General features: G+C 39.9%; 1 protein-coding gene across 4 annotated transcripts; it reads left to right on the top strand.

Annotated features, from left to right (window-relative positions):
* The first annotated feature begins 173 nt into the window (after positions 1-173).
* abcc10 (ATP-binding cassette, sub-family C (CFTR/MRP), member 10) lies at positions 174-22,099 on the top strand. 4 transcript variants are annotated; one of them, XM_067585505.1, is made up of 22 exons: positions 174-192; positions 1,796-2,009; positions 2,204-3,575; positions 3,705-3,932; positions 5,058-5,214; positions 6,119-6,273; positions 6,731-6,810; positions 7,879-8,050; positions 8,426-8,524; positions 9,386-9,575; positions 10,447-10,524; positions 11,596-11,781; positions 12,006-12,144; positions 12,797-12,989; positions 14,148-14,491; positions 15,120-15,289; positions 15,404-15,564; positions 16,841-17,094; positions 18,708-18,853; positions 20,006-20,103; positions 20,566-20,678; positions 20,908-22,098. In XM_067585505.1, the coding sequence occupies exons 2-22, from the start codon at positions 1,834-1,836 to the stop codon at positions 21,044-21,046; spliced, it is 4,650 nt and encodes a 1,549-aa protein (XP_067441606.1). In that variant the 5' UTR covers positions 174-192; positions 1,796-1,833; the 3' UTR covers positions 21,047-22,098. The 4 variants fall into 4 exon arrangements, with proteins under 4 accessions (XP_067441606.1, XP_067441607.1, XP_067441604.1 ...); XM_067585506.1 differs by lacking the exon at positions 174-192 and adding an exon at positions 199-471 and having other exon boundaries at positions 11,599-11,781; positions 20,908-22,099; XM_067585503.1 differs by lacking the exon at positions 174-192 and adding an exon at positions 199-471.
* The last annotated feature ends 1,071 nt before the right edge of the window (positions 22,100-23,170 follow it).

The following is a 23,170-nucleotide window of genomic DNA, read 5'->3' as shown; positions in this document are numbered from 1 at the left end:
TCATTTTTAATAATTATTTTTTTTAAAAATGTATTTATTATTCCTATCAGAGGAATTTAATATGCCTTAAAATATGTATTTAAAATATGTATTTATTAAATATGTATTTAATAAAATACATTTCTGCTTGCGAGTCGCGGCCTGCGTCATCAAAAATGGACGGAAGTGTTTCCTGCTAGCTAGATGAAACCGGTAATATTTGAAGGTTCATGACTTAACTTTGCCTCATTAGTAACTCTGTTGAGTTCAATTACGCACAAATCCAACTCGTTAGCTTGTTATTACGCAATGGTTTTGTTAGCATCGGTAGTGACGGTTAAACGAGCCAAACACGTTGACATTTCGTCAGCTGAGCTAGTTAGCTAGCCTCATTTGTTTACATTAGTGAATCCAGCTGGTCAGGTTCAGTCAGGAAGCCTCTGACATCTGCGTCTTTCGTTTCCACAGGTTTTCTTTTTCAGCTGCGTGAAGGTCAGTGCTGAGACATGTTAAATTAGGAAAATCAAGAGCAGCGAAATGCAAGTAACCTCTCTCTCTCTGTGTTAAGTTTGTTGTCCAAGTTTGAAACCTTGTTCTCCCTGTTTAAAGGTCTCTTCTAATTTAAAAACATCCGTTTTCCTGCTTCACCTTAGCCCCAATCTGTGCCTCTTATCTGTTAATGTATATTTGATTATATCTATTATTGTATATTTGATGATAAACATAAAGGGCACAAAGTGGAGCTGCACCAAAAGTCTGTCTAAAGCCACTGATTTGTATTGTGTACTGTATTTTTATACCCTTCTGCTTGGAATCAAATGTGTGAAAGCGCAGGACGAATAAATATATCATTTAAGAATGTCATCAGACACGCATATATGTTTATTAAGAATGAGAATTTATTTGTATGAAGGAGAAAGAAGAAAACAATCAAGTGTGCTATGAATTCTTCAGGACTTGTGATTGACATATAATTTGTGTTTGGCTTTCATGTCCTGTTGAAGGAGTGACAGTTTTGTTTCTCTTCTTTATGTACTTGATTGTTAATTCAATGGGATGAGCTGGTTTGTTTATGTGGTTATAGTGTGTATGTATAAGTGTATGTGTGGTGGACCCCAGGAAGAATATCCAGTGCTTGTGCTGGTGCTAATGGAGATCCTAATGAAGTTTAAAAAAACACAAAAGTGCAAAAAGAGTTACAGAAAAATCCACAGAAATATAGAGAAATGCCCATCTTATTACATAAGAGCCTAAATGAAGAAGATAATTCCTATATTCTCAGTGCAAAATATTGATTTGTTTTAACTGTAACTGCAACAAACGATTATTCTCATTATCAATTAATTTGGTGATTATTTTCTCTATCAATTGATTAGTTGTTTGGTCCATAAATTGTCAGAAAACGGTGAAACATGTTGATCACTGTTTGTCGAAGCCCAAGATAACATCCTTAGATGTCTTGTTTTGTCTCAACCATTGATTTAGTCACTCACTCACTCACTCATTCATTCATATTAGCTTCAGACATTCACCTCGGTAAGATTAAACTATCTGACTGGAGGAATAAGTAGCATCCCTGTCATCTGTCTCTGATGAGTCAAATCAATCTTTATTTATAAAGCCCAATATCACAAATCACTGATTTGCCTCAAACGGCTTTATAATCTGTACAGTAGATGTGTGTGCAGAATAGACCAAGATAGTGAAATTACAGTAAAATATGATGACAACATTATAGATAAACTGATAACATATATGAAGTATGACCACCTTATCTCTTACAGTAAGTTTTTTGTTGTTGTTTGTTTCTCTTCAGATATTTTCTAGAATGGCGGCAGTCAAATAGGAGGAGGGATGAGGGACTTTGGGCCAGGGGAGCTGGTCGCCGGCCTCTGTCATACAGACCAGCAGAATCCTTTCCCCGTGTGGCAGGATGGACACATCAGCCCGTGTTTTAACCAGCTCGTCCTCGGAGTCTTGCCTCACGCTGGGATGGCTGTTTTCAGTGCCTGCTACCTCGGCATGGCAAGGTCTGCTATATGAAGATTTCACTCTGATATCATCCACAACATGGTCTGTACAGACTTTTTATTCATGCATCTGAAATGAATTAAAGTATTTTTTAAAGGACAGGTGCCCAAATGACCACTGAAAGAGGTTTTCCTTGCCGTTATCATCCCCCCTGTTCATACTGACTATTGAGTAATTAGTTTTTGCTCCTCAGATGCAGCCTCCTCCAGACGTCTCCTCCCTGTGGTTGGACACTCAGGCTGGTGTCTGCTCTGCTGGCGGCGCTGCTCTTCACTGCAGACGTCATCTTGGTGAGCCTCCTCCAGCAGGGAGACATGTACCTGGACGTTCTAGCTGACAGCTGCGCCATCCTGGCCTGGCTGGTTCACTTCAGCGCCATAACGGTACTCCAGAGGACTGCTTTTAGAAGAACCAGAGGACCTCCGCTGCTCCTTCTGCTGGTTCTTCTCTCTGTCCCAAACCTGGTTATCACATTGATGGTTTCCTGTGACAACGAGGAATATTTAAACCTTTCACAACCTTTCAAATTTGCACGTTTTGTGCTTGCATCAACTCGGACGCTCCCTCTTCTGGTTTATCTCCTGGCATTTGTTTTTCCCTGCGTCAGTGATGCTGGATACACTTTGTATATTAACGCTGTGGACGGATCTCCGCTCCTTCCAGAGAGCAGCCAGCTGGATACGGGTGAGATGGTGGCAGAGGACGGGAGCGGCTGCGTCTCTCGGCTCTTCTACTTGTGGCTGACCCCTCTGCTCAGGCGAGGGCAGCAAGGGGAGCTGGAGAGACCGGCAGATGTTTATCATCTTCCTCGAAAACTGCGCACTAGCGTGGTTTGTCGATACTTCCACCAGTGCTGGGAAGTCTGCCGGAGAGGGGCGGCGGTACAAAACGAGCAGGATCAGTGGCCAAGGCCGGTCAGCAGAAACCTCCTGAATGGCACCTGGAGTTCACACTACCAGGAGGAACCACTGGAGCTGAATGGTGATGTAGGGCTCCTGAGGGTGCTGCACAAGGCGTTTGGGCTGCGCTATTACATGCTTGGCGTGCTGAAGGTGGTGGTCAACATGCTGAGCTTTGCAGGTCCCCTACTCCTCAGCAGTCTGGTGAGCTTTATGGAGGAAGAGGGGGCTCCGGTCAGCAGGGGCGTCTGGTGTGCCTTAGGCCTTTTCGCCACCACCCTTCTCTCTTCCGTCCTCCGAAACATCTTCGTCTTTGAGGTTTCCAAGGTGGCGCTGTCAGCTCGCGCCGCTCTCATGTCGTCCATCTATGGCAAAGCCCTGCGGGTCAGCGGCAGCAGCCTGGCCGGCTTCGCTCTGGGAGAAGTGGTGAACTTAATGAGTACAGACTGCGACCGCGTGGTGAACTTCTTCAACAGTTTTCATGAGCTGTGGAGCCTGCCCTTCAGCTTTTCTATCACCCTCTACTTACTGCACCTGCAGGTTGGCGTGGCCTTCCTCGGAGGGCTGGGCGTTGCACTGCTGCTCGTCCTGTTTAACAAGTTCCTCGCTTCCCGTATCCTTAGCAACAACCAAGACATGCTCAGGCACAAGGACAGCCGTGTTAAGGTGAGATGCTCAAAGAGTAATAGCTGTAGTGAAGATGTTATTCCATAAAAGAAATCCTCACATTCCTTATTCATGCTGTATTTTCCTGTCAGGATCGTTCTTCTAACTTTTGTGCCTTTTCTCTCCCAGCTAATGACAGAAATCCTCTTCGGCATCCGCGTCATCAAGTTCTACAACTGGGAGCCTCATTTTACTCAGAAGGTTGCCGACTGTCGCAAACAAGAGCTTTCCCACCTGAAGGCCATCAAGTACCTGGACGCCATGTGCGTGTACACCTGGGCCGCTCTGCCTGTGGTCATCTCCATCCTCACCTTTGTCACGTACGTGCTGCTGGGACACCAGCTGACTGCGGCCAAGGTAGGAACGCTGGTGTGGATGGTTTAAAACTTAACTGTGTCGAGTCCAACGGTGACGTTTTAATAACAGCAGTAGTTTTAAGTCTCGCTGCACACAAGTTTCTATGAATTATTCTTTATTTAGACATGAGATAAAACAGCAAACAATACTTTTCACATTCAAATTCTTCCTTGAAGATGAACAGGAGTGAATTTTTACAAAAAGTAGAGTTTCTTAGTAATAATCAGTCTAATATTTGTTTATCTTTAATTTAACACAATAATCATTAATTCTTTGTTAAGTTCATGAAACCTTTTACATTTGAGCAGTTATTATAGTCTGGCTGATACAGGGTTTTTGAGGCTGATACTGATATTTGAGTTTAAAAAATCTGATAATGATATTGATTTTCTTTCACAACCCATAACACACATAAACATTCATGATAATGTTTCCTTAAATGAGATTTTTAGACTATAGAACGAGGACAAAACATTTTCTCTACTTCATTGTTTTGTCATTTATCAGCTGACGTATACGCTGATACTGATATATCTGCAATAAGCTAATAAATCAGTCGGGCTTTAGTCGTTACGGTCACCGTGGCGATGTTCAGTTTAGCTCACTTTGATGATGCAGCTCTTCCTCCTTTAGTTGAAGATATTAAAGGTGTAGTGTTTAGTTTGAATAAAAACCAGAATACTTTGTCCCCCTTTGGCACATGATCACTAATCGTGAAACATATAATCGATTCCTCAATTGACAGAAAATTAATCTGCAACTATTTCAATGGTTGATTAATCGTTCAAGCAATTTTTCTAGCAAAAATGGCAAATATTCATTGTTTCCAGATTTGCTGTGATAAACTGGATATTTTTGGGCTTCAGACTGTTGGTCGGATGAGACAAACAATTTAAAGACGTCACCAAGAAAATAATCAGATTAATTGATAATGAAAATGATTGTTACTTGCAGGCCTTCCTCAGTCTGAACCCTGATGCCAAACTTTGTCAGAAATTCATAATTAAGAAGAAACTGTGTAAAAACATCTCCTGCTTTCCGATGAATGAATGTAAAATAATTAAAGCAGGAACATGTTGAGTGTAATAGATGTGATGACTCGGCGGTTTGTCTCCTGGTCTGCAGGTCTTCACCACGCTGGCTCTGGTGGGAATGTTGATCGTCCCGCTCAACGCTTTCCCCTGGGTGCTCAACGGCGTCCTGGAGGCCAAAGTGTCTCTGGAGCGAATCCAGCGCTTCTTCAAACTGACCAACCAGGATCTGCAGGCGTACTATGCCCTTGGTACGCTGCTGCTCTGATGTTTGCGTGTCCAAGAGGTCGTAGTTTTCATTTGGCCTCAGCAGTTTTTGTCAAACATGAAATTTCATGACAGTTTTTTCACAAGCTCTTGTACTTTATTACTTAACATGATTTGTGGATTTGCACAACCAAAGCTGTTGTATTTTTTTAAATTTATTTTAAAGAGGTATCAAGTAATGTTTGATCAGAACTAACGTGTACAACGTGTTGTCTGACCATGTCTGAAATCATACACATAAAGACGGGGAGACACGATATTTATAAAATATGGAGCTATAAGTGCACATTTTCTGACCGTCTCTCCTGGAAGGCAGTCATAATGTTGCACTCGGTTGTTCATATGAAGAACGACAGAAATAGTTGTGTCAAGAATGAAAAAAGAGAGCTAGAGAGAGAAGTTCAAACCCTTCGTACAGTCACGGCCTGAAGTGGACGTGAATGTTGGATCGTTGTTTTTGGAAAGTTACAGAAATGATCGGACACAAAGCTCCCAATGCGACGTTGGAAAGATGTTGGGGGAGTTGGGGGGTTTCCGTAGCTACTCAACCATCCAACAAGCAGTTCTGACTATATTAACCCCTTAAAAATTAGATTTGAAAGACCTGAAACCTCATCAGGTGAAGAAAAAACCGCTGTAGATCAATTAATCTTGTTAAATGTAGGGTTGCAACTACTGATAAATATTTCAGAGCCCAAAGTTTACTGTCATATATGTCAAAGAAAAGCTGCAAATCTTTACATTTAGGTGAATTCCTGACATTTCACTTGTAAAATGACTAAAACCATTAATTGATTGATTGACTAATCGTTGCACCTCTAGTTAAATAATATTATATATCATATATTGTGGTTTTATTGCGTTGACATATGTTCTCTGTGTCCACAGTGTCTCCTGAAGACAGTCAGACGTCTGTTCTGTTGAGTCAGGGGAAGTTTTCTTGGCAGCAGCCCGACAGTCTCGACCACAACAAAGAGAGAGAAACTGAAACTGGAGCTAAAGGAAGTCTGCAGCTGCACAGCCTCAATCTACATATCACAAAGGTACAAGTCACTAGTTACATAATACACATGTGTAGGAATTATTTTACTGTCATTATACCTTTATGTCCTTTATAATTCATGCTTAACTCAGCCAGTTAGCATTTTGTATTTACAGACATGAAAATAAAAGATCTCCAGTTATGTGTAACAACATTTCTGAATAAGCAGCTTATGAATGAAAGCTTCAGTTATGTCTTTAAAATAAGTCAAATAAAATGTTTGGACACCTGAACAAAATGTTATTCATGCTCTAAAAGTTAATGCATGAGTTTAGGTTTGAATAAAACATTAAAAGCCATGATTGCATTTTTTCTATCTGTTTAAATCAGTTTTTATTGTTGAATCCTGCTGTTTGCCTGTTAGCTTCTTCGCCTGTTAGCCTGTTAGCCTGTAGCCTGTTAGCCTGTTAGCCTGTTAGCAGGTCAGAGCAGTAACAGTGTTCCTCTGTGTGGTTCAGGGCTCTCTGGTTGTTGTGGTGGGGAAGGTCGGCTGTGGGAAGAGTTCCTTACTGGCTGCTCTCACTGGAGAACTCAACAGGTAAAGAATCTCTGAAACTTTACTTAAAATATTCAGACTGAAGTTACTATGAAAATTAATCAACAAGCTTTTTTTCAGTAGTCATGGATGTTCTTCAGCATTGTGGAGTTTTGTAAATTCCTCTTCCTTTTTCCTTAGTAACTACTAGTGAGTTTCAAACTAGTGGTTTACTAAATCAGGTTGCACCTTTAACATCTGTAACACCGTCCAATCAGAAGCAATCAACTATATAAACAGGAAGTCACTGTAGCATCATGAGCTGTTACTCCAAAAATAACAGTTTTAGTGGCCAAAAGATAAAATAAAGTTAACTGCCAATCCTTTGTAAATAAATGTCGAATGTTGTTTTTATTTATGCAGTTTACAGTGAGAGGGAAATATCAGATTATGCTAACCAGAGCTGCAACGATTAGTCAGTTTATCAATTAGCTGGCAACTATTTTGATAATCAAAAAATCATTTGTCTTTTTAATTTGTCTTTATAATAATAAACTGAGTATCTTTGGGTATAAGACTGAAAAAAATAAGATATTTAAAGACATAACCTTTCACTCTGGAGAATTATAATGAGCATTTTCACAATTTTCTGATCTTTTATAGACAAATCGATTAATTGAGAAAGTGTCAGATTAATCAATAATGAAAATAATTGTTAACTGCAGCCCTAATGCTAACCTAACTGGCATTATTTAGTCATTTATTCTAATGTTATTGGTATAATGCTTTGTAATTTAAGGTATATTGTGTTTTTTCCACAAAAGGAAACAAAAGGAATTTGATCAGTTATTTAGGGAAGTAAGAGAGTCTCTCACAACTTCACAGATTATTTTAAAGGTATTCATTATACTTGAAGTCTTTGTAGAAATTCACAGCATTAGATAAAACATTTTGTCCTCAACTGTAGTGGAAACCAGACTTTCCTGCCTTTCATAAAAGCGACTTTAATAAATTTTAGATCTTAGAGCACTGATACAAGGATCCATGATTTCTTGCTTGATGTTGTGTTCAGCAGAGATGAAATAACGTAGAGATAACTGAGGTTCATCAGTCTTCCTCCTGTCTGTGCAGGCTCAGCGGAGTGGTGTATGTCGCAGACAGAGAGGCTGGTTTCGGTCTGGCGTCTCAGGAGCCGTGGATCCAGCATGCCTCTGTACGGGACAACATCCTGTTTGGCAAAGACTACGATCCCTCCTTCTACCAGGCTGTGATCGAAGCCTGCGCCCTCTCAGACGACCTCAACGTACGATCCTTAAGCCTGAAGCTGTATACATGTTACTTTTATTATTGTCTTATGTTAAAATATTGGTGGTTGGTTGACTTAGAGGCACAATTTCTGTTAATATTGGTGAATCCACAATCTTTTCTCTTTGCCAACATCTGATTTTATCTGATTTTCTCCTTCATCAACACAATGTTCAGGACAAGTTTTGTAGAATACTGTCTGGACGTCCATGAAATGTGGATTTTGCTTTTCTCTTGTTCCACTTCGAGGCCAAAAAACAAACTTCCATCAGTACAACTTGATGTTATCAGAATAGTTACAAACGTATTATTTGGGATATTTAATACATTTTTCTGCGATGTTTTCAGCTTCTCTCGGTTTTTGTGTTTGCAGGTTTTGCCGAACGGTGACAAGACAGAAGTGGGAGAGAACGGAGTGACTCTGAGCGGAGGACAGAAGGCTCGGGTTGCCCTCGCCAGAGCTGTTTACATGGTCAGTCCTCCGCAGGAACGGCCATCTGCTTCGAGCTCAGAGACGTTTTACCTAAAAATAAGTTAGTCTGCAGGGAACGAGGATAAAATAACTTTAGAATACATATGTATACAACTCATTTTTATTTCATAAAGATCTTTTGTAAATGTGCACAATTACTTATAGACAGAGTTTTTAAATTTTAAATGCTTTATTACAGAATGAAATCTCAGCACGGTGGTTTACGTGTGGCTGGAGAGCTCACATCATCTCTATGTGTACTGGTTATTATAATCAGGGATAGGTGGCTTTATTTGTATAGCAGCTTTCAAACAGAAGCGAAAAAACAAAAAAATACAAACCAAAAATACAGTTATGGCTCAGTAAGAAGCTGCCCCAAAATTACTAAAGGAGATAAAAGTGTAGCAGAGAAATTAATCATTAAAAAGACGCCGAGCAGCTGAGTTTTATATTTAAAAGTGGCTAAAATTGGAGCAAATTTAAGACCATCAGACACTGGTTCCATCTCATATTCACCTAAAAGCAGTTTCATCCTGTTTGGTTCTGACTTGAGGTTCTAACAGCTGACTGCCTCCTAAAGAAAGAAAGAAACAGACTTACTGGGTTTATATTCTTCAAGCACATCAGAAATGTATTTTAACCTTTAAAATCCATTCTATAAGTAACCGGAAACCAGTGTAAAGATTAAAGAACAGGAGTAATGAGCTCAGTTCTGCTGGTTCTTGTTAAAACTCTGGCTCTGAATGTAAAATGCAAAATGAGCCCTTGTAGCTTACAAATAATGAACCCGGTGTGTTTACATATAACCAGCAGGTGCATCATTTGTTTCCGCTCTCTCGTTAATTTTTCTGTCTATCTCAGGACAAAGACATCTACCTCCTCGATGATCCTCTGGCAGCGGTTGATTCAGACGTGGCTGAACACCTCATGCAGAAATGCATCATGGAACTCCTCGGAGGAAAGACCAGAATCCTCTGCACCCACCGCATCGAGTTTGTGGACAAAGCGGACTCGGTGATCCTCATGGACAACGGAACGATCATCCAAACAGGTTAAACAAACATCCGGGTCATAACGTCACATGTGGTTGTTTGGTTGTTGACTAAATCTGCTTCGATCCAGAAATCATTATTTTTTTAACATGTTGGTTTTGAACCATATAATGTACTGACACGGTGGAGTTTCCCTGCAAAATTAGAGAAATTTAAAGTTTATTGTTAATCATAGAGGACTAGCTCAGACAGACAAACAATACCATGTTATAAAATGTGCATTGTGTCATTATATAACATCACAGTATTCAGTTTTCACTGCATTGTTTAGTTTATTTACTGCAGGATGAAGATGGTTTACAAGAGATTCGTCTACTATGTCAGATTACTACTAAATCAAGTTATGTTAAAGGTTTTAACTACAACACATTATTACGACACTAATTCTGGTGTAATAACTATAAACAAACAAGTGTATCACCAACAAAACACCAGCCGCAAGCAGCTGTAATACAAAGGCAGGAAATCTCTTGGATGGCTTCATGGCACAAAACAGGAATTTATATTTTACAAATAATAACTTTATTTCCTCTAATCTTATTGTTTAGTTTCTGTGTACTTATTTAGATTACTCCATTAGAGAGCTTGTTGGCCGTAACCAAGAGCTTTCATAAGCGTATTAAGTTCTTCTGACCCTTTAAAACACTAAAACCAATTAACACTGAGCATAAGCAGGGTTAGCAGACAAGTAGCAACATCTTGGTCTTAGGTTTATGTGAAATGCTGTTATGCTTTGTTATAGCACCTGTAAACACTAAGTGGTAGTTTACAAGTCTGAAAGTTATGGAAGCTTCACTCATTAGACAATATATTTTTGGAAAACAAGACATTTTTAAATTCTTCCTGCACTTTCACTTTGCTGTTAAACAGGCACACCAGCAGAAATCCTTCCTTTGGTAGAGGCAGTGCCGAAAAAACGCAAGAATGACCAGAACACGAAAGAGAAAGGTATGTTCACGGCAAGTTATAAGTGACTGACTAAAAAGTAGGGATACACGAATGCAGGTTTTGTGCTGCAGTGATTTTGATAAACTTAAATTGAGTTTCCAGGTGATGCCAGCACTGCTGATCTGTTTTTAATGAACTCTGTGGGCTTTACCTTTACATCTGGAATCAGTGACTAAACATGATCAAGATACACCGACTTTCTCCATGTTGAAATTTAAAAAAAAATGCTTTTAAGGTACAAAAAACAAATGTACAAACAAATTAAAATCGCTTTACATGTCTTATTACAACTGGCTTTATTTCATTTATATATTTATGTGTTTATTTAAACAGGACAGTACACTAGAGATGTGCCCAAATACAAATATTCGGCAAAGCACAAATAGTGGGTGTCTTACGAATATTTGTGTCATATACATATTTTAAAAATTATTTGTTTTTGGGAAGAAAAAAAAAACAAGTCAAATACCAGCGTGCAGGTCGGTTACATCGCTATCTCAGTGTCTCTCCTCTGCTCCGCTGTTACGTCTATCAGCAGGTCTCAACGAGGGGAGTCACATCCACCTGCTACATGACGCACATTTCCTAATCTGGACATCACTCCTGGAGCTACTGACACTTTAATTTTCTAAAATTAAAAGCGTAATAAAAACAAAAACAAAAACAGGATGTTTAAGCCTCTTTCCTCTTTTATTCGAATACAAATACAAATAATTTTGCTGCCTCAACAAATACAGATACAAATACAAATACTGGGATCTCTGCACATCTCTGCAGTGCACATTAATCAATATTGGCATTTTAACAACATCAATGTACATTTTGAACCTGTAGTCCTGACTCATCTTAAAGTTGACAAATGTATAAAACACTTAATATGTCGCAGAATTAGAATCAAAATAATCAAAATAAGAAGAAAAAAACTGAAGAAAATGTTTCACGTCTCTTTGTCATAATCAATCAGACAATAAAACACTACAAACAAGTTAGAGTTAATCAATAAAAAGGTGTCATTCATGAATACATATCTATCTATCATATACATATATGTATTTTGTTGATTGTAAACAGAAGGCGTGGAGCAGGAGGAGGAGCCAGGTCCACATGCTGATCTGTGTGCGGACGATGACGCCGACCTGTCGGGGGCGGAGCAGAAGCAGGTGGGCGGGCTGGCGTGGAAAGTTTACAAGACCTACTGGGTTTCTGTAGGCGGAGTGCTGGCTGCCTCCATCCTGATATCTCTGCTCCTCATGCAAGGTTTGGATCAACTACTCGGCTTTTAAGCGTGATGTGTACGCTGATGATACTCCGCTGATACTTCTGTCCATCTAAAGCGCTCAAAGTTTTGTTCACTCTGCCGCGTTTTATTCTATCCAGCACTTAGTTAAATGTCGTCATCAGGCTTCACTGTGTTTCAACTAAAAAAGCAGAAACGATTTGTATCTTAAATTCACGTCGTATTTATTCTCTGTGTGATTCAGCCTCTAAGAACGTCTCCGACTGGTGGCTGTCACACTGGATTTCAGAGCTGAAAAACAACGGTTCTACTGGGACGAATGGTTCCTCCTCAGGTGCCTTCGGTTCACCACAGCTGCTGCTTTTCTCACCTGGAGGGCTGATGTGAGTCGACAGATCAGAAAAAAAATGTAAAATATTCATAAGTAACAAATTAGGCTTTGTGCAGGTGACAGTCAAGTTGTCAATGTTTTTAACATATCACATTACAACACAGTAGAACTAAAACATTATTGTCACTACTGGTTTTTTGTCATTCTGTGACCAGTATGACCATGAAACTGGAATCAATTGCATTTTATATGGTACTAAAAAGGTCTTTAAAAGTCTTAAATTTAATTGGATGAACACTGCAGATACCTTGAGGATTCAGGTAATTGATGATTTTGATTAGAGGCTCTCAGGAACTACAGTGGAGTTGTTCTTTGTAATTTCCCTTTATTAGCAGCTTTTTTAATCATTATTTTAGAATCATAATGATTTAAATCTATTTTATAATGTAATATACAGTGTAACCTGTCACAAGGTTTCCAATGATAGTTTAGATTAGGCAGATGGATGGAAGGATGTGACCTACTGATGTATATCGGCATTTTAAAATGGGTTAAAATGAGCCTAAAAACGCACAGTAGAAACATAGAATTATATATTTTATTTATGTTAAAGTATTTTGTGGTAATGAATTAAGTTTTCCTTCCTATATGAATGAAACCTTTTAACTGACATCCTAATGAAACGGTCACATCTCCTCCTGCAGGTCTCCTCTGTCCTCAGTGCAAACGTTTCCTTCAACCAACATGAGCTTGGACGTCAGGTTTTACCTGATGGTGTACGGCTCCCTCGCCGTGGCCAACACTGTCTTCACCGCCCTTCGAGCCTTCCTCTTTGCCTATGGAGCCATCTGCGCCGCCACAGCCATCCACAACAGACTTCTGGACCGAGTCCTTAAGGTGCGTCATCTGAGCTTTGAGCCCCCCGAACAACCGACAGTTAGAGCCGAGCTGAACAGATTGAGTGTTTGGCATGTTTGGCAGCAGCAGCTGAAGGTTATACAATCAGTCTGGTGACTGAAAGGTTGCCAGTTTGAAACCTCAGACTAGCTAATGGGACGTTATTGAGCAGCCTATCAAACCTCTCAAACCAGCCATTGACTCCAAAATTACTGATGTGTTGGGCAGATCAGAAGAAAAAGGTCCATTAATCAAAATTTTTAGATTAATAATGAATTAATTGACTGTGTGTAAATGAAAAGGGAGGCTAACAGTGATGAACTCAGAGAGAGTTATCACCAACTCTGCAGTTCTACAAAGCTTATTTTGCCTCTTTAGTTTTGGTTTTACAACAAATTTAATGTTTGGTTCAGTCTGTGCTCTCATCATCCCCGTTTCCAGCAACAGCAGGCTGCTATTTTCAGCAAACAAGCGCTGGTAAACCCATTGTACTCTACCTGCCCAGCACAAAAACAGAAGACAAAGTTAATGATTAGTTGGCGAAGACAGTCTAACATCTAGCAGCTAAAGAGCCTGATATTTGGAGACCAAACCCAAGCTAAAAGGGTTTAACCCTCCTGTCGTCTTCCAGTCGACCATGCAACTTTTGTCCTCCCGGGTCAATTTTGACTCGTGAGGACAAAAGTCCACAGATGCTATAAATTTTAATAAAACACCCAAAATTCAAAGAAAGTAGTGATCATTACTGTTACTTGCAAAGTGTGTGGTATGGAACCATCCATGTGATTTTCAGGCAATAAGATGAAAGAAATCAATATTTCTGATATAAAAACATTTGAAAATGGGTCAAATTTGACCCGAGGACAACAGGAGGGTTAAGAGTGAATATTGGCCCCATGTTCATCAGAGGGACACAAACACAACTCCAGTGGGATGATAATGTTGCTCTGTATTTACTGGATGTGGACGTAGGCAACTGTTTCCTAACATGTCAGCTGCAAAAACTTTATAAAGCAATAATATGTCAGAGCTGTGTGTCTTGTGTCTCCATTGCTGCAGCTTTAAGATAGATTGTGAGAAGGGAATATTTATTCCCATCGTTATCTATCCTAATTAAAATTTCCATAATCTTAACTTCCTGTTTACGTGTCCTGCCAGGCCACAGTGACCTTCTTCGACACAACCCCACTGGGTCGCATACTCAACCGTTTCTCCTCGGACCTGTACAGCGTGGACGACAGTCTGCCGTTCATCCTGAACATCCTGCTGGCTAACATTTTCGGCCTGCTGGGCATGCTGGTGGTGATAAGCTACGGCCTGCCCTGGGTCCTAGTGCCCCTTCTTCCTCTGGCTCTGCTCTACCACCGCACACAGCACTTTTACCGACACACCTCTCGGGAGCTGAAGCGTCTCTGCAGCCTCACACTGTCGCCCGTCTACTCGCACTTCTCTGAGACGCTGACCGGGCTGGGAACCATCCGGGCCAGTCACAGCTCTGCCAGGTGAGACACAAGAAAATACATTTTCATTTGCCACAAAGACATATTCAAGCTCAGCATGTCTTTATTTTTTTAGGGCTGCATTATTTTATGATTTTGTCTATAAAATATCCGAAAATACAAAAAAAAGTGCCAATCACAGTTTCCTAGATCCCATTTTAATGTTTTTAAATGTCTAATTTTGTTAAATTAACATGAAATAACAAAGATGGAAAGATATTTAATTTACAATGATATAAAGCAAACAAAAGCCAAATATTCACAGTTGAGAAGCTGGAACTATCAATGTTTTGTACTTGTGCTTGAAAAGTTACTCAGACGGTTATAATCAATTAACAAAATAGTTGCAGATTAATTTTCTGTTGATCGACTAATCGATTAATTAACGTATCATTACTACCTTTCTATTATATTGTCTACTGCATCATTTCACTACTGCCTTTTTGTTTCATTTTTTAATTTTAGATTGCTTCCATCTTAATGACAAATGAGCACAGATTGTTGTTAAGTCTTGTTTGTTTACTTTATTTGCATTTATTACACAAATGCCTTTCAAGGAATGTGATAATCATTTATTCATGTTGTAATTTTCACATTAAAATACTTTTTTATTCCTCTGTGGTTGTTTCAGGTTTGAGGAGGAAATCGCCAGGCGTCTGGAGCAGAACCAGCGCTGCCTGTTCCTTAGCAACGCTGCCATGCAGTGGCTGGACATCCGCCTCCAGCTGATTGGTGTTGCTGTGGTGACAGGCCTCGGGGTGATCGCTGTCGTCCAGCACCAGTTTAATTCTGTTGATCCAGGTGAGTCCACAGCTGGGTTTTGGTGGCTGTGGATTGCATTTGATATTGATTTCCTTAATGAGCTGCCTGTAGTGGCTGTTTAGTAAGTATGTGTGTGTGTGTTGTTCCTGTCAGGTCTGGTGGGTCTGTCCCTGTCCTACGCTCTGTCCATCACATCCCTGCTGTCTGGCCTCATATTCAGCTACACTCAGACAGAGATGCAGCTGGTGAGCGTGGAGCGAACTGAGGAATACTCCACTGGCCTGCCGACCGAATCGCAGCACCAAAACACTCAGGTACGACCCACTGCAGCTCAAACTGACACTAATATTCCCACAACAGCAAACAAAGAGGGGAGCATACAGCCTCATTCTCGACCTTGGGAACACGTGTGTTGTAAAATATTAGGTCAGGTCATGTGACGACATCCGAACAAGTTCCATTTGCTGATGATGAAACTTGAGGTTAAAGTATTTTATTCCAAGAATGATCTAGTCTAGGGTGGATTTTGCAGTAAGACATGTATTTTAGTGCTGTTGAAGCATATAATTGGTTCTCCTCACTTCTTAATCACTGCTTGATGACATTTGAGCCAGTCTGATGTTACAACTGGAAAAATAATGATATCCAGAACATAATTTGCCGTTTATTTTGGGCTCTAAGTGCTTTTATATGATAGATATGGTCTTAAAATACAGTATGTCAAGTATATATCGTAGTGGCTTATGAATAATAGTCTCATATTAATGAGACTTGAAGAGTTTCATTGGAGGCTTGTGTGGAGTTCTGAGAACCAAAAGATTTTTGATGAAACCGACCAACTTTTGGTGAAAAATGTCACTGATGTACTTCATAGATGTTTAGCAGTTATAGCAGTTTGCCGCAAAAACAGGAAACTACTGCCTCCCCCAACCCGATTAGTCTCCCTGTTGTAATGAGTAGACATCTAGGGCTGGGCAAATTATACCACAATAATTGTCACAGTTAATTTTATAATGAGAAATGTAATTGGTGCATGATATTTATTTTATTTATTTTGTCCTGATTAATACAGTATGGCCAGTTCTGTGTGGGACTGTGTGTTGATTAATTGGTTGAACTTTCTGTAGTTATTGTAGCAATTTTAGATGCAATTATATTATTAAAAAACAATATATATACTATACTGAAAATTACAATATAAACTCGGATTAGTGAGAGATACAGAATGTTTATAACTTGATAAAATACCTCTGTTGCCCAACCCAAGAAGACATTAAACCTGAAGAGCTTTGGCTAGAAAAATGAACTATTAAATGTGTTGATACAGGCATAAAAATATATAGATAGCAAGCCAATTAGTATGTCTGCAAGAAGTTGTTATCAGACTGTATTATAACTTGACTAGGTCTAGATCCATGAGTGCAGAAAATGGAAGTTACGTTGCCAATTTTTTTCACATTGTTAAATTGTTTGAAGGTTAATTTTCCTTGAATGCCTGTTTTTACAGATGAATTTACGTTATTATGTAATGACGCCTCTCTTGTCACTGTTGTTTGATTTTTTCCACTTCTCTTTCTGCTTCTACCTCAGTTACCCCCAGCGTGGCCCGAGCAGTGCTGGTTGGAGTTCCGCAATGTGGTTTTGGTGTACAGGGACGGTCTTCCTAACGCTTTGGACGGTGTGAGCCTGGTGGTCCGACCCGGGGAGAAAGTAGGCATCGTGGGACGAACAGGCTCTGGGAAATCCACCTTGTTCCTGGCCCTGTTCCGTATGGTGGAGATCAACCAGGGTCAGATACTCCTGGACGGGCTGGACATCAGCACTGTGGGTCTGGCTCAGCTCAGGTACGCCTGAGGTGGCGGTGGGTTTAGATGAGGATTAAATGACAAACTGTGACCTAACTTGGATACATCAACACGGTGTAAGAGATAAAGGGTATCTGCAGCTCCAGTGATAGATGAAACCATTTAACACTGTGTTTGTGAGTAAAAGCTATAAGTCACTCGGAGAGAACTTAGTTCCACCAAGACTGCACAATCCTCAAAATTCTACTAGTAGAAAGTTTTTGAAATATTTAATCTGCATCTGGATTCAGATCTGTATCAAATAGGGCTGTAGTCAACCAAAGAAAATCTTGGTCATTTCTCTGTTCTGTATTTCTCTGTTTTGTCTTCAGGTTATGCTAACCCATTGTTGCTAACTTTAGCTAACCCCCTTTACTTTTCCAGCATTTGGGGAAACAACAGATGTGACTTTTTAGCATTTATTAACTGACACACTGTAGTCTGTACTGTACATTTACTGCCAGACTGACAACTTACTACTAACCTTTTCCTCTGCTCCGCTCGCATCCACCGTCACTTCTCTGCTCCTCGCTCTTTCCCGCTCGCTACGCAAACATACTCCTTAACGGAGCCACGCGACCAGTGGTTTCCCAGGCAACGACAGAGGTTGACACACGTACCGGAACAGCGCTGCACAGAGACTCCCAAACGCTATCGATTTCTGAATGAATGGATATTTGGCGTTATTTTTGGCATTAAAAAATATTTTCTTGGCCTGGCTGGAGTTCTTGTTGTGATAATTACAGGAGAAACACTGATTCAGTAAACGTTCAGTAACCGTTGAGTACAGTTATACCCAGCAGTCTCCGTTAGGTTGGGCGAGTTCAAAATTGTGAAAACAACGGGGGTGTTTTGAATACACCCCCGTTGTTTTCACAGGTAATTTGTTAGTCTGTCCCTCCCGCCGCGGGAAATAATGGATTAATCCTGGAAAGCTATTGATGTAGCACTTTTCTCCTTATGAAAATAACACGGAGATTATTCAACCAATGAGAATTTAGTCAGACGAGAGCATATCGACCAACTAATCAACCAGTCGACCAGCAGACTACAGCCCTAGTATCAAAATGCACACTGTGAAAGAGAAGCATGGAATAAGTGCAATATTTTTTAGTCAAGTAAGCAGTAGTTCATGAGAAAATAGTGGAAAGTTTAAAAATGCCCCAAAAATTTCACAATGTTCCTAAGAAATTCCTGGATCCTCTCCAAAATCCAATCATTCGTGATTTTGCACGTGACCAAACTTTCTGCCAAAAATTAACACCAACACCAATGAAAACAGTGAAGTGACAAACTGATATTATTTGAAGTCTCAAATTCTGTTTTAAAAGTCTTACTAATGCAGTTTCTTTGTGTTATTTTTCTAATGAGAACTCAACCCAGACATGCTGTACTTTTTGTTTTCAGTTTCTGATGTATTTTAATTAAGAAACTGGCCTCATATTTCAGTCTGACTACCATTAAAACATCTTTTTCATGAAATACAGAGGGACACACAGCCAGATAATCATTGTTTTTCATACTGTATACTTATCCTGTACAGTATAATAAATGCAGTCAGTAACAAGTCAAAGTTGACACTTTTGTGTGTGTGCTGGTGGCTCCCTCTGCAGGTCCAGGTTGGCCATTATTCCTCAGGACCCCTTTCTCTTCAGCGGGACCATCAGGGAGAATCTGGACCCCTGTGGGCGACACCTGGACCAGCAGCTGCTGGACGTCCTGGACCAGTGCCATCTCAGCTCTGTGGTCAATAGGATGGGTGAGATAAATTGGGACAGAAGGGATTTAAAGGTGTACTGAGGGAGTTTTTAAACAAATGAGCTGTTGAGATTGAGCGACACAACTAATTAAGCATGAGCAGATAGGCAGGGCAGTGCTTTTTAAGGTGTGTCAGTTGTGAATGAAGCCTCCTCACTCAGAGTCCTTTCATTTCACAAAGTTCACTCCACCCTTAAGCATTCCTGTCTGCTCATGTAACTGTCTCCATGAAGGTTACAGTATGTTCCTGTTTTAATGGAAGCCTCCCTCTATTCTTCAAGACAGTGAAACAATCTGAAAACGTTCCCTGTAAATTTACCTAACTGACCCCTAGGGGCACATTGACCTCCATGGGCACTTTGGATGACACCAAGGGGTCAAGTGAGTGAGTCATGCCCCAAGGATACTTGTGTCATCTGAGGGGAACCCCAATGGTACCCCAAAGTGAAATCCAAAGTGGTGGTGGTATCCAGAGGGGTAAAGATACCCCAAAGTTCTAAAAGTTCTACCCCAAGGAGACCTGGGGTCACTTTGGCTCTACCTCAAAGGCACCCCAAAACCATGTGGGAAGGATGTGGGGCTACTGGATGTGCCCCTGTACCCCTGTGCTGGTACCCCAAAATTCCACCCCAAGCAGACCTAGGGTCATCTGAGGAAAAGCCCAATGGCAGCTTCTCCTCACAATTCTCCAGTTTCCTTTTTTGAGGACATCAGTTTGTTGGAGACGAAGGTGTAGATGGAGTCTCGCTGAACTCCACAGTTGTGGTTGAGAGAAAGGAAGCAGTCTTGGAGAGTTCCACCAATGTACAAAGATGCATTGATATTTAATGCTCCTGCAGGGACTTCAGAGTTGTAAAAACATGACATCACCGTTGGGTGTGGAAATGTACTTCAAAATGCACCTCAGAGCACACCCAATCACACCTATTAGTGGTGCTGGTCAGAGGTGAGACAGGCTTGAAACTTTCAACTAGAAAGAATTGTGAAACACTGATTTTCAGCCTGATATTTAGTCACATGAGACAGTTTTCACCAGTAAATGATGTAGCACTGGGCCCCACAGGGCTGCAAAGTGAGGTATATCATATAATATTGCACCTGTGAAGCATGTAGTATATTCATATTTTATGTTAATCTTGTGTGTTTGTAACAGGTGGTTTGGATGCTGAGGTGGGAGAGAAAGGAAAATCCTTCTCTTTGGGACAGAGACAGCTGCTGTGTCTGGCCAGAGCTCTGCTGACTCAGGCCAAGGTGAGACCTCACCTGTATTATTATCATTATACTGTAACTCCAACACGAGATCGTGTCTGACCAAAATCCTCACAATTACTTCACAGTAAAGCTGCTTACATTGTGTCTTTCTGGGTGCAGCTGACCAGTCCACCACTCATATAACAACAGATACTCTAGGAATTGTTTACTGTTTTTATCATTATTAGTATTTATTCCTATTTTTCTAGATTTTTTTTGACATGTGATGTTTCTTTTAATATTTTTTAATAGTTCATGTGCTGCCCCACCATTTCCTTGTAATCTGAGGCCAATACTATTATTATTATTACACATCAGGACACTGACAGTGTTTTCTTTCCTCTTCATCCCTCATCATCTCACTCAGTAATCCCTACACTGCCGCAGCCTCTGTTTCTAATGAATACACAGAGCTCTACATTGTAACTTGGGAACATAAGATGCTGTTTTCCCATCATGCAGGTTCTGTGTATTGATGAAGCCACAGCCAGCGTGGATCAGAAGACGGACAAACTGCTGCAACAGACCATCAGAGCGAAGTTTCAGGACAAAACCGTCCTCACTATCGCCCACAGGTAACAAATATTTGCTGATGATTGAAGTGTTTTTTTTGAAGAGTCAGTTTCCAGTCCTATTATTATATTTTATATAACAAAGAATCTTTTTGTTAGAGGGTGTCTATTTTTTATTATTTAATTTCGAAATATATCTAGAAATCTGTAATTTAAACTCTTTGCTTATTCTTCGTATTAACATGGAAATTTGGAAGAAGATTAATCCTTTTTTTTGTCTTTGTTTCACCAGAATCAACACCATCATGGACTGTGACCGGGTGCTGGTGATGCAGGCTGGGAAGGTGATGGAGTTCGACACCCCGGCTGCTCTCTGCCAAACCGACCACTCCATCTTCCACAGGCTGGTTGGCGGGAGAGGAGGACACTGACATGACAAAACATAAAAAACACTAAAATCTGAAGATATATTTTTCTACTTTATCCTGGAAAGTTTTGCTGGGAACTCGAAGCCTTTTTCAGCACCGTCCTGTTTTACACACACTGTCAAATTTTACATCACGAACTTAGACCGTGCTTCAAAAAATTCTTCTTCTATTGGAGCAAAGAAGCGGTGAAATGATGATGTGGAGTTTGATGACATTTTGTTATTTTGTGCTGACATTTAGTTTCTTTTAATTAATTATTTTAATGCTGATGAAAGACTGACTGTTGTCTAAATTTTGTTCTTTATAAAGTAAAAAACTTTCCTTAGATGACTTTTTCTGTCTGTTTGTGTTGCTTCTTATTTTGAGGACAATTTTTTAAGCAATAGATTTGCACTGCATATTGGTAATTTAACAGTTTATCCTGCTACAATTAGTTTTACTTTATTACTTCAAGCTTGTAACTGGCAGCAGGCCTTACACACACCTCTCTATACTCAACCAGTCCATCATCATCCAAACTTTTGATCTGATTGATTGTTATCACAGTAGTTTGTGTACAAGCAGTACTTCCTACTGTTTCAGAATTACATTTTTATTATATTTTCTTCAGACAGAACGCACTCGGAAAAATCACCCAATTATAGCCTTGTATATGGTGGCTAACAGGGGACAGTAGTTGCACTCATGTCTGAATAAATTAGAAATACATTAAAATGTGAAGAGGATGAACTGTAAAGATTCATGCTCTCGTGGAACACTGAATTCCTCTCTGTGGAGATATGTTTTAATTGACATGTTGACCCTCAGCTCCTGTTGAATAAAATAACAGCTCTTGAACTGTGCATTTATGCATACAAGAAGTCTGAGTACAGTTAGAGGTACCGAGTGGAGTTCCTGACCTCTTGTTTCGTTCGTCTCATGCACACATACAAGGATGCACATGCAGTTCTGCCACTTCTCCAATGATCTACAAGTGGCTGTAATGTGCCAAGAAACGCAGCAAAGGCAGTGAAGAAGAAGACTGTAAGCTAGTAAACACGGATATAAACAATGAATGAATGATATGTTTCAGGGATGTTTGGGGACTTTAAAGAATATTTTAATTCAAGTATTTGTAGAAAAGACAAACTATAACTTTTTAATGTACCACTATTGTTGGTACATACGTTGTTGTCATATTGAACAACTCAGAGCCATTCAATACACTAGAACTACTATCTGCAATCTGTAATCATTACTGATTAATCTGCCGATTATTTTCTCGATTAATCGGTTGGTATATGATTGCCATAAAAAATGTCATTGCTTGGAGCCAACAGCGACGCCTTCTTGATTTGTTTGACCAACAGTCTAAAACATTTTGACAACTGACTTGCTGGAACCAGAGAATATTAAACATTTTTTCTTGCAGCTCTAATATGTAATGTTATAATATATTATATATTCAAGATATTCATTTTGGAAGTATTTTTTGTACTTTATAATAATAATTAAACAATAATTGATTATAAAAACTGTTTCATTTGTTCTAAATATTATTGTTGTACCAGTTTTGTTTCCACCAGGTTTGCCTGAGAACAGTGTTTTCATTATATAACTATTGTTCACGCCCATCTGCAACAGCAGCTGTACCTTTCCAGGTAGGATTATATAATGACAATGTGAATGCAACTGAACTCTTTTTATTTAGAAATTCACACAGACTGCAGTCATTGTGACTGTAATCAGGGTGACTCACACAGTGAACGCCTGCCACTCCCTTGGCACGTTAGCATACTTGTCATGTTTTACTGGGAGTGATTGATTCATGTTTTTGATCAGTCTTGGTTCCTGAAAGTCGAGGTTTCAACTGTAACTTTAAAGGAAGCGTTCACAATTTTTGAGGTCTATCTTAAACCATAGTCAGGTGCCCATATGTGCATTGAAACAGGTTTTGCTCACTGTAATCATTCTTCCTGCTCATACTGATCGTTAAAAGATACATTCCCAAAGCACTTTCGGTGTAAGTGATGGAGGACAAAATCCACAGTCCTCCTCCTGTGCAAAAATGTATTTAAAAGTTTATCTGAAGCTAATATGAAGCTTCAGCGTCCAAATGAGTCAAATCAAGTAGATATCTTTCAACGT

This window comes from Thunnus thynnus, chromosome 3, assembly GCF_963924715.1.
Source record: "Thunnus thynnus chromosome 3, fThuThy2.1, whole genome shotgun sequence".
In the NCBI taxonomy this organism is placed as follows: domain Eukaryota; kingdom Metazoa; phylum Chordata; class Actinopteri; order Scombriformes; family Scombridae; genus Thunnus; species Thunnus thynnus.
Note: the sequence above shows the minus strand (reverse complement) of the source record. Positions and strands in the feature narration are given on the sequence as shown.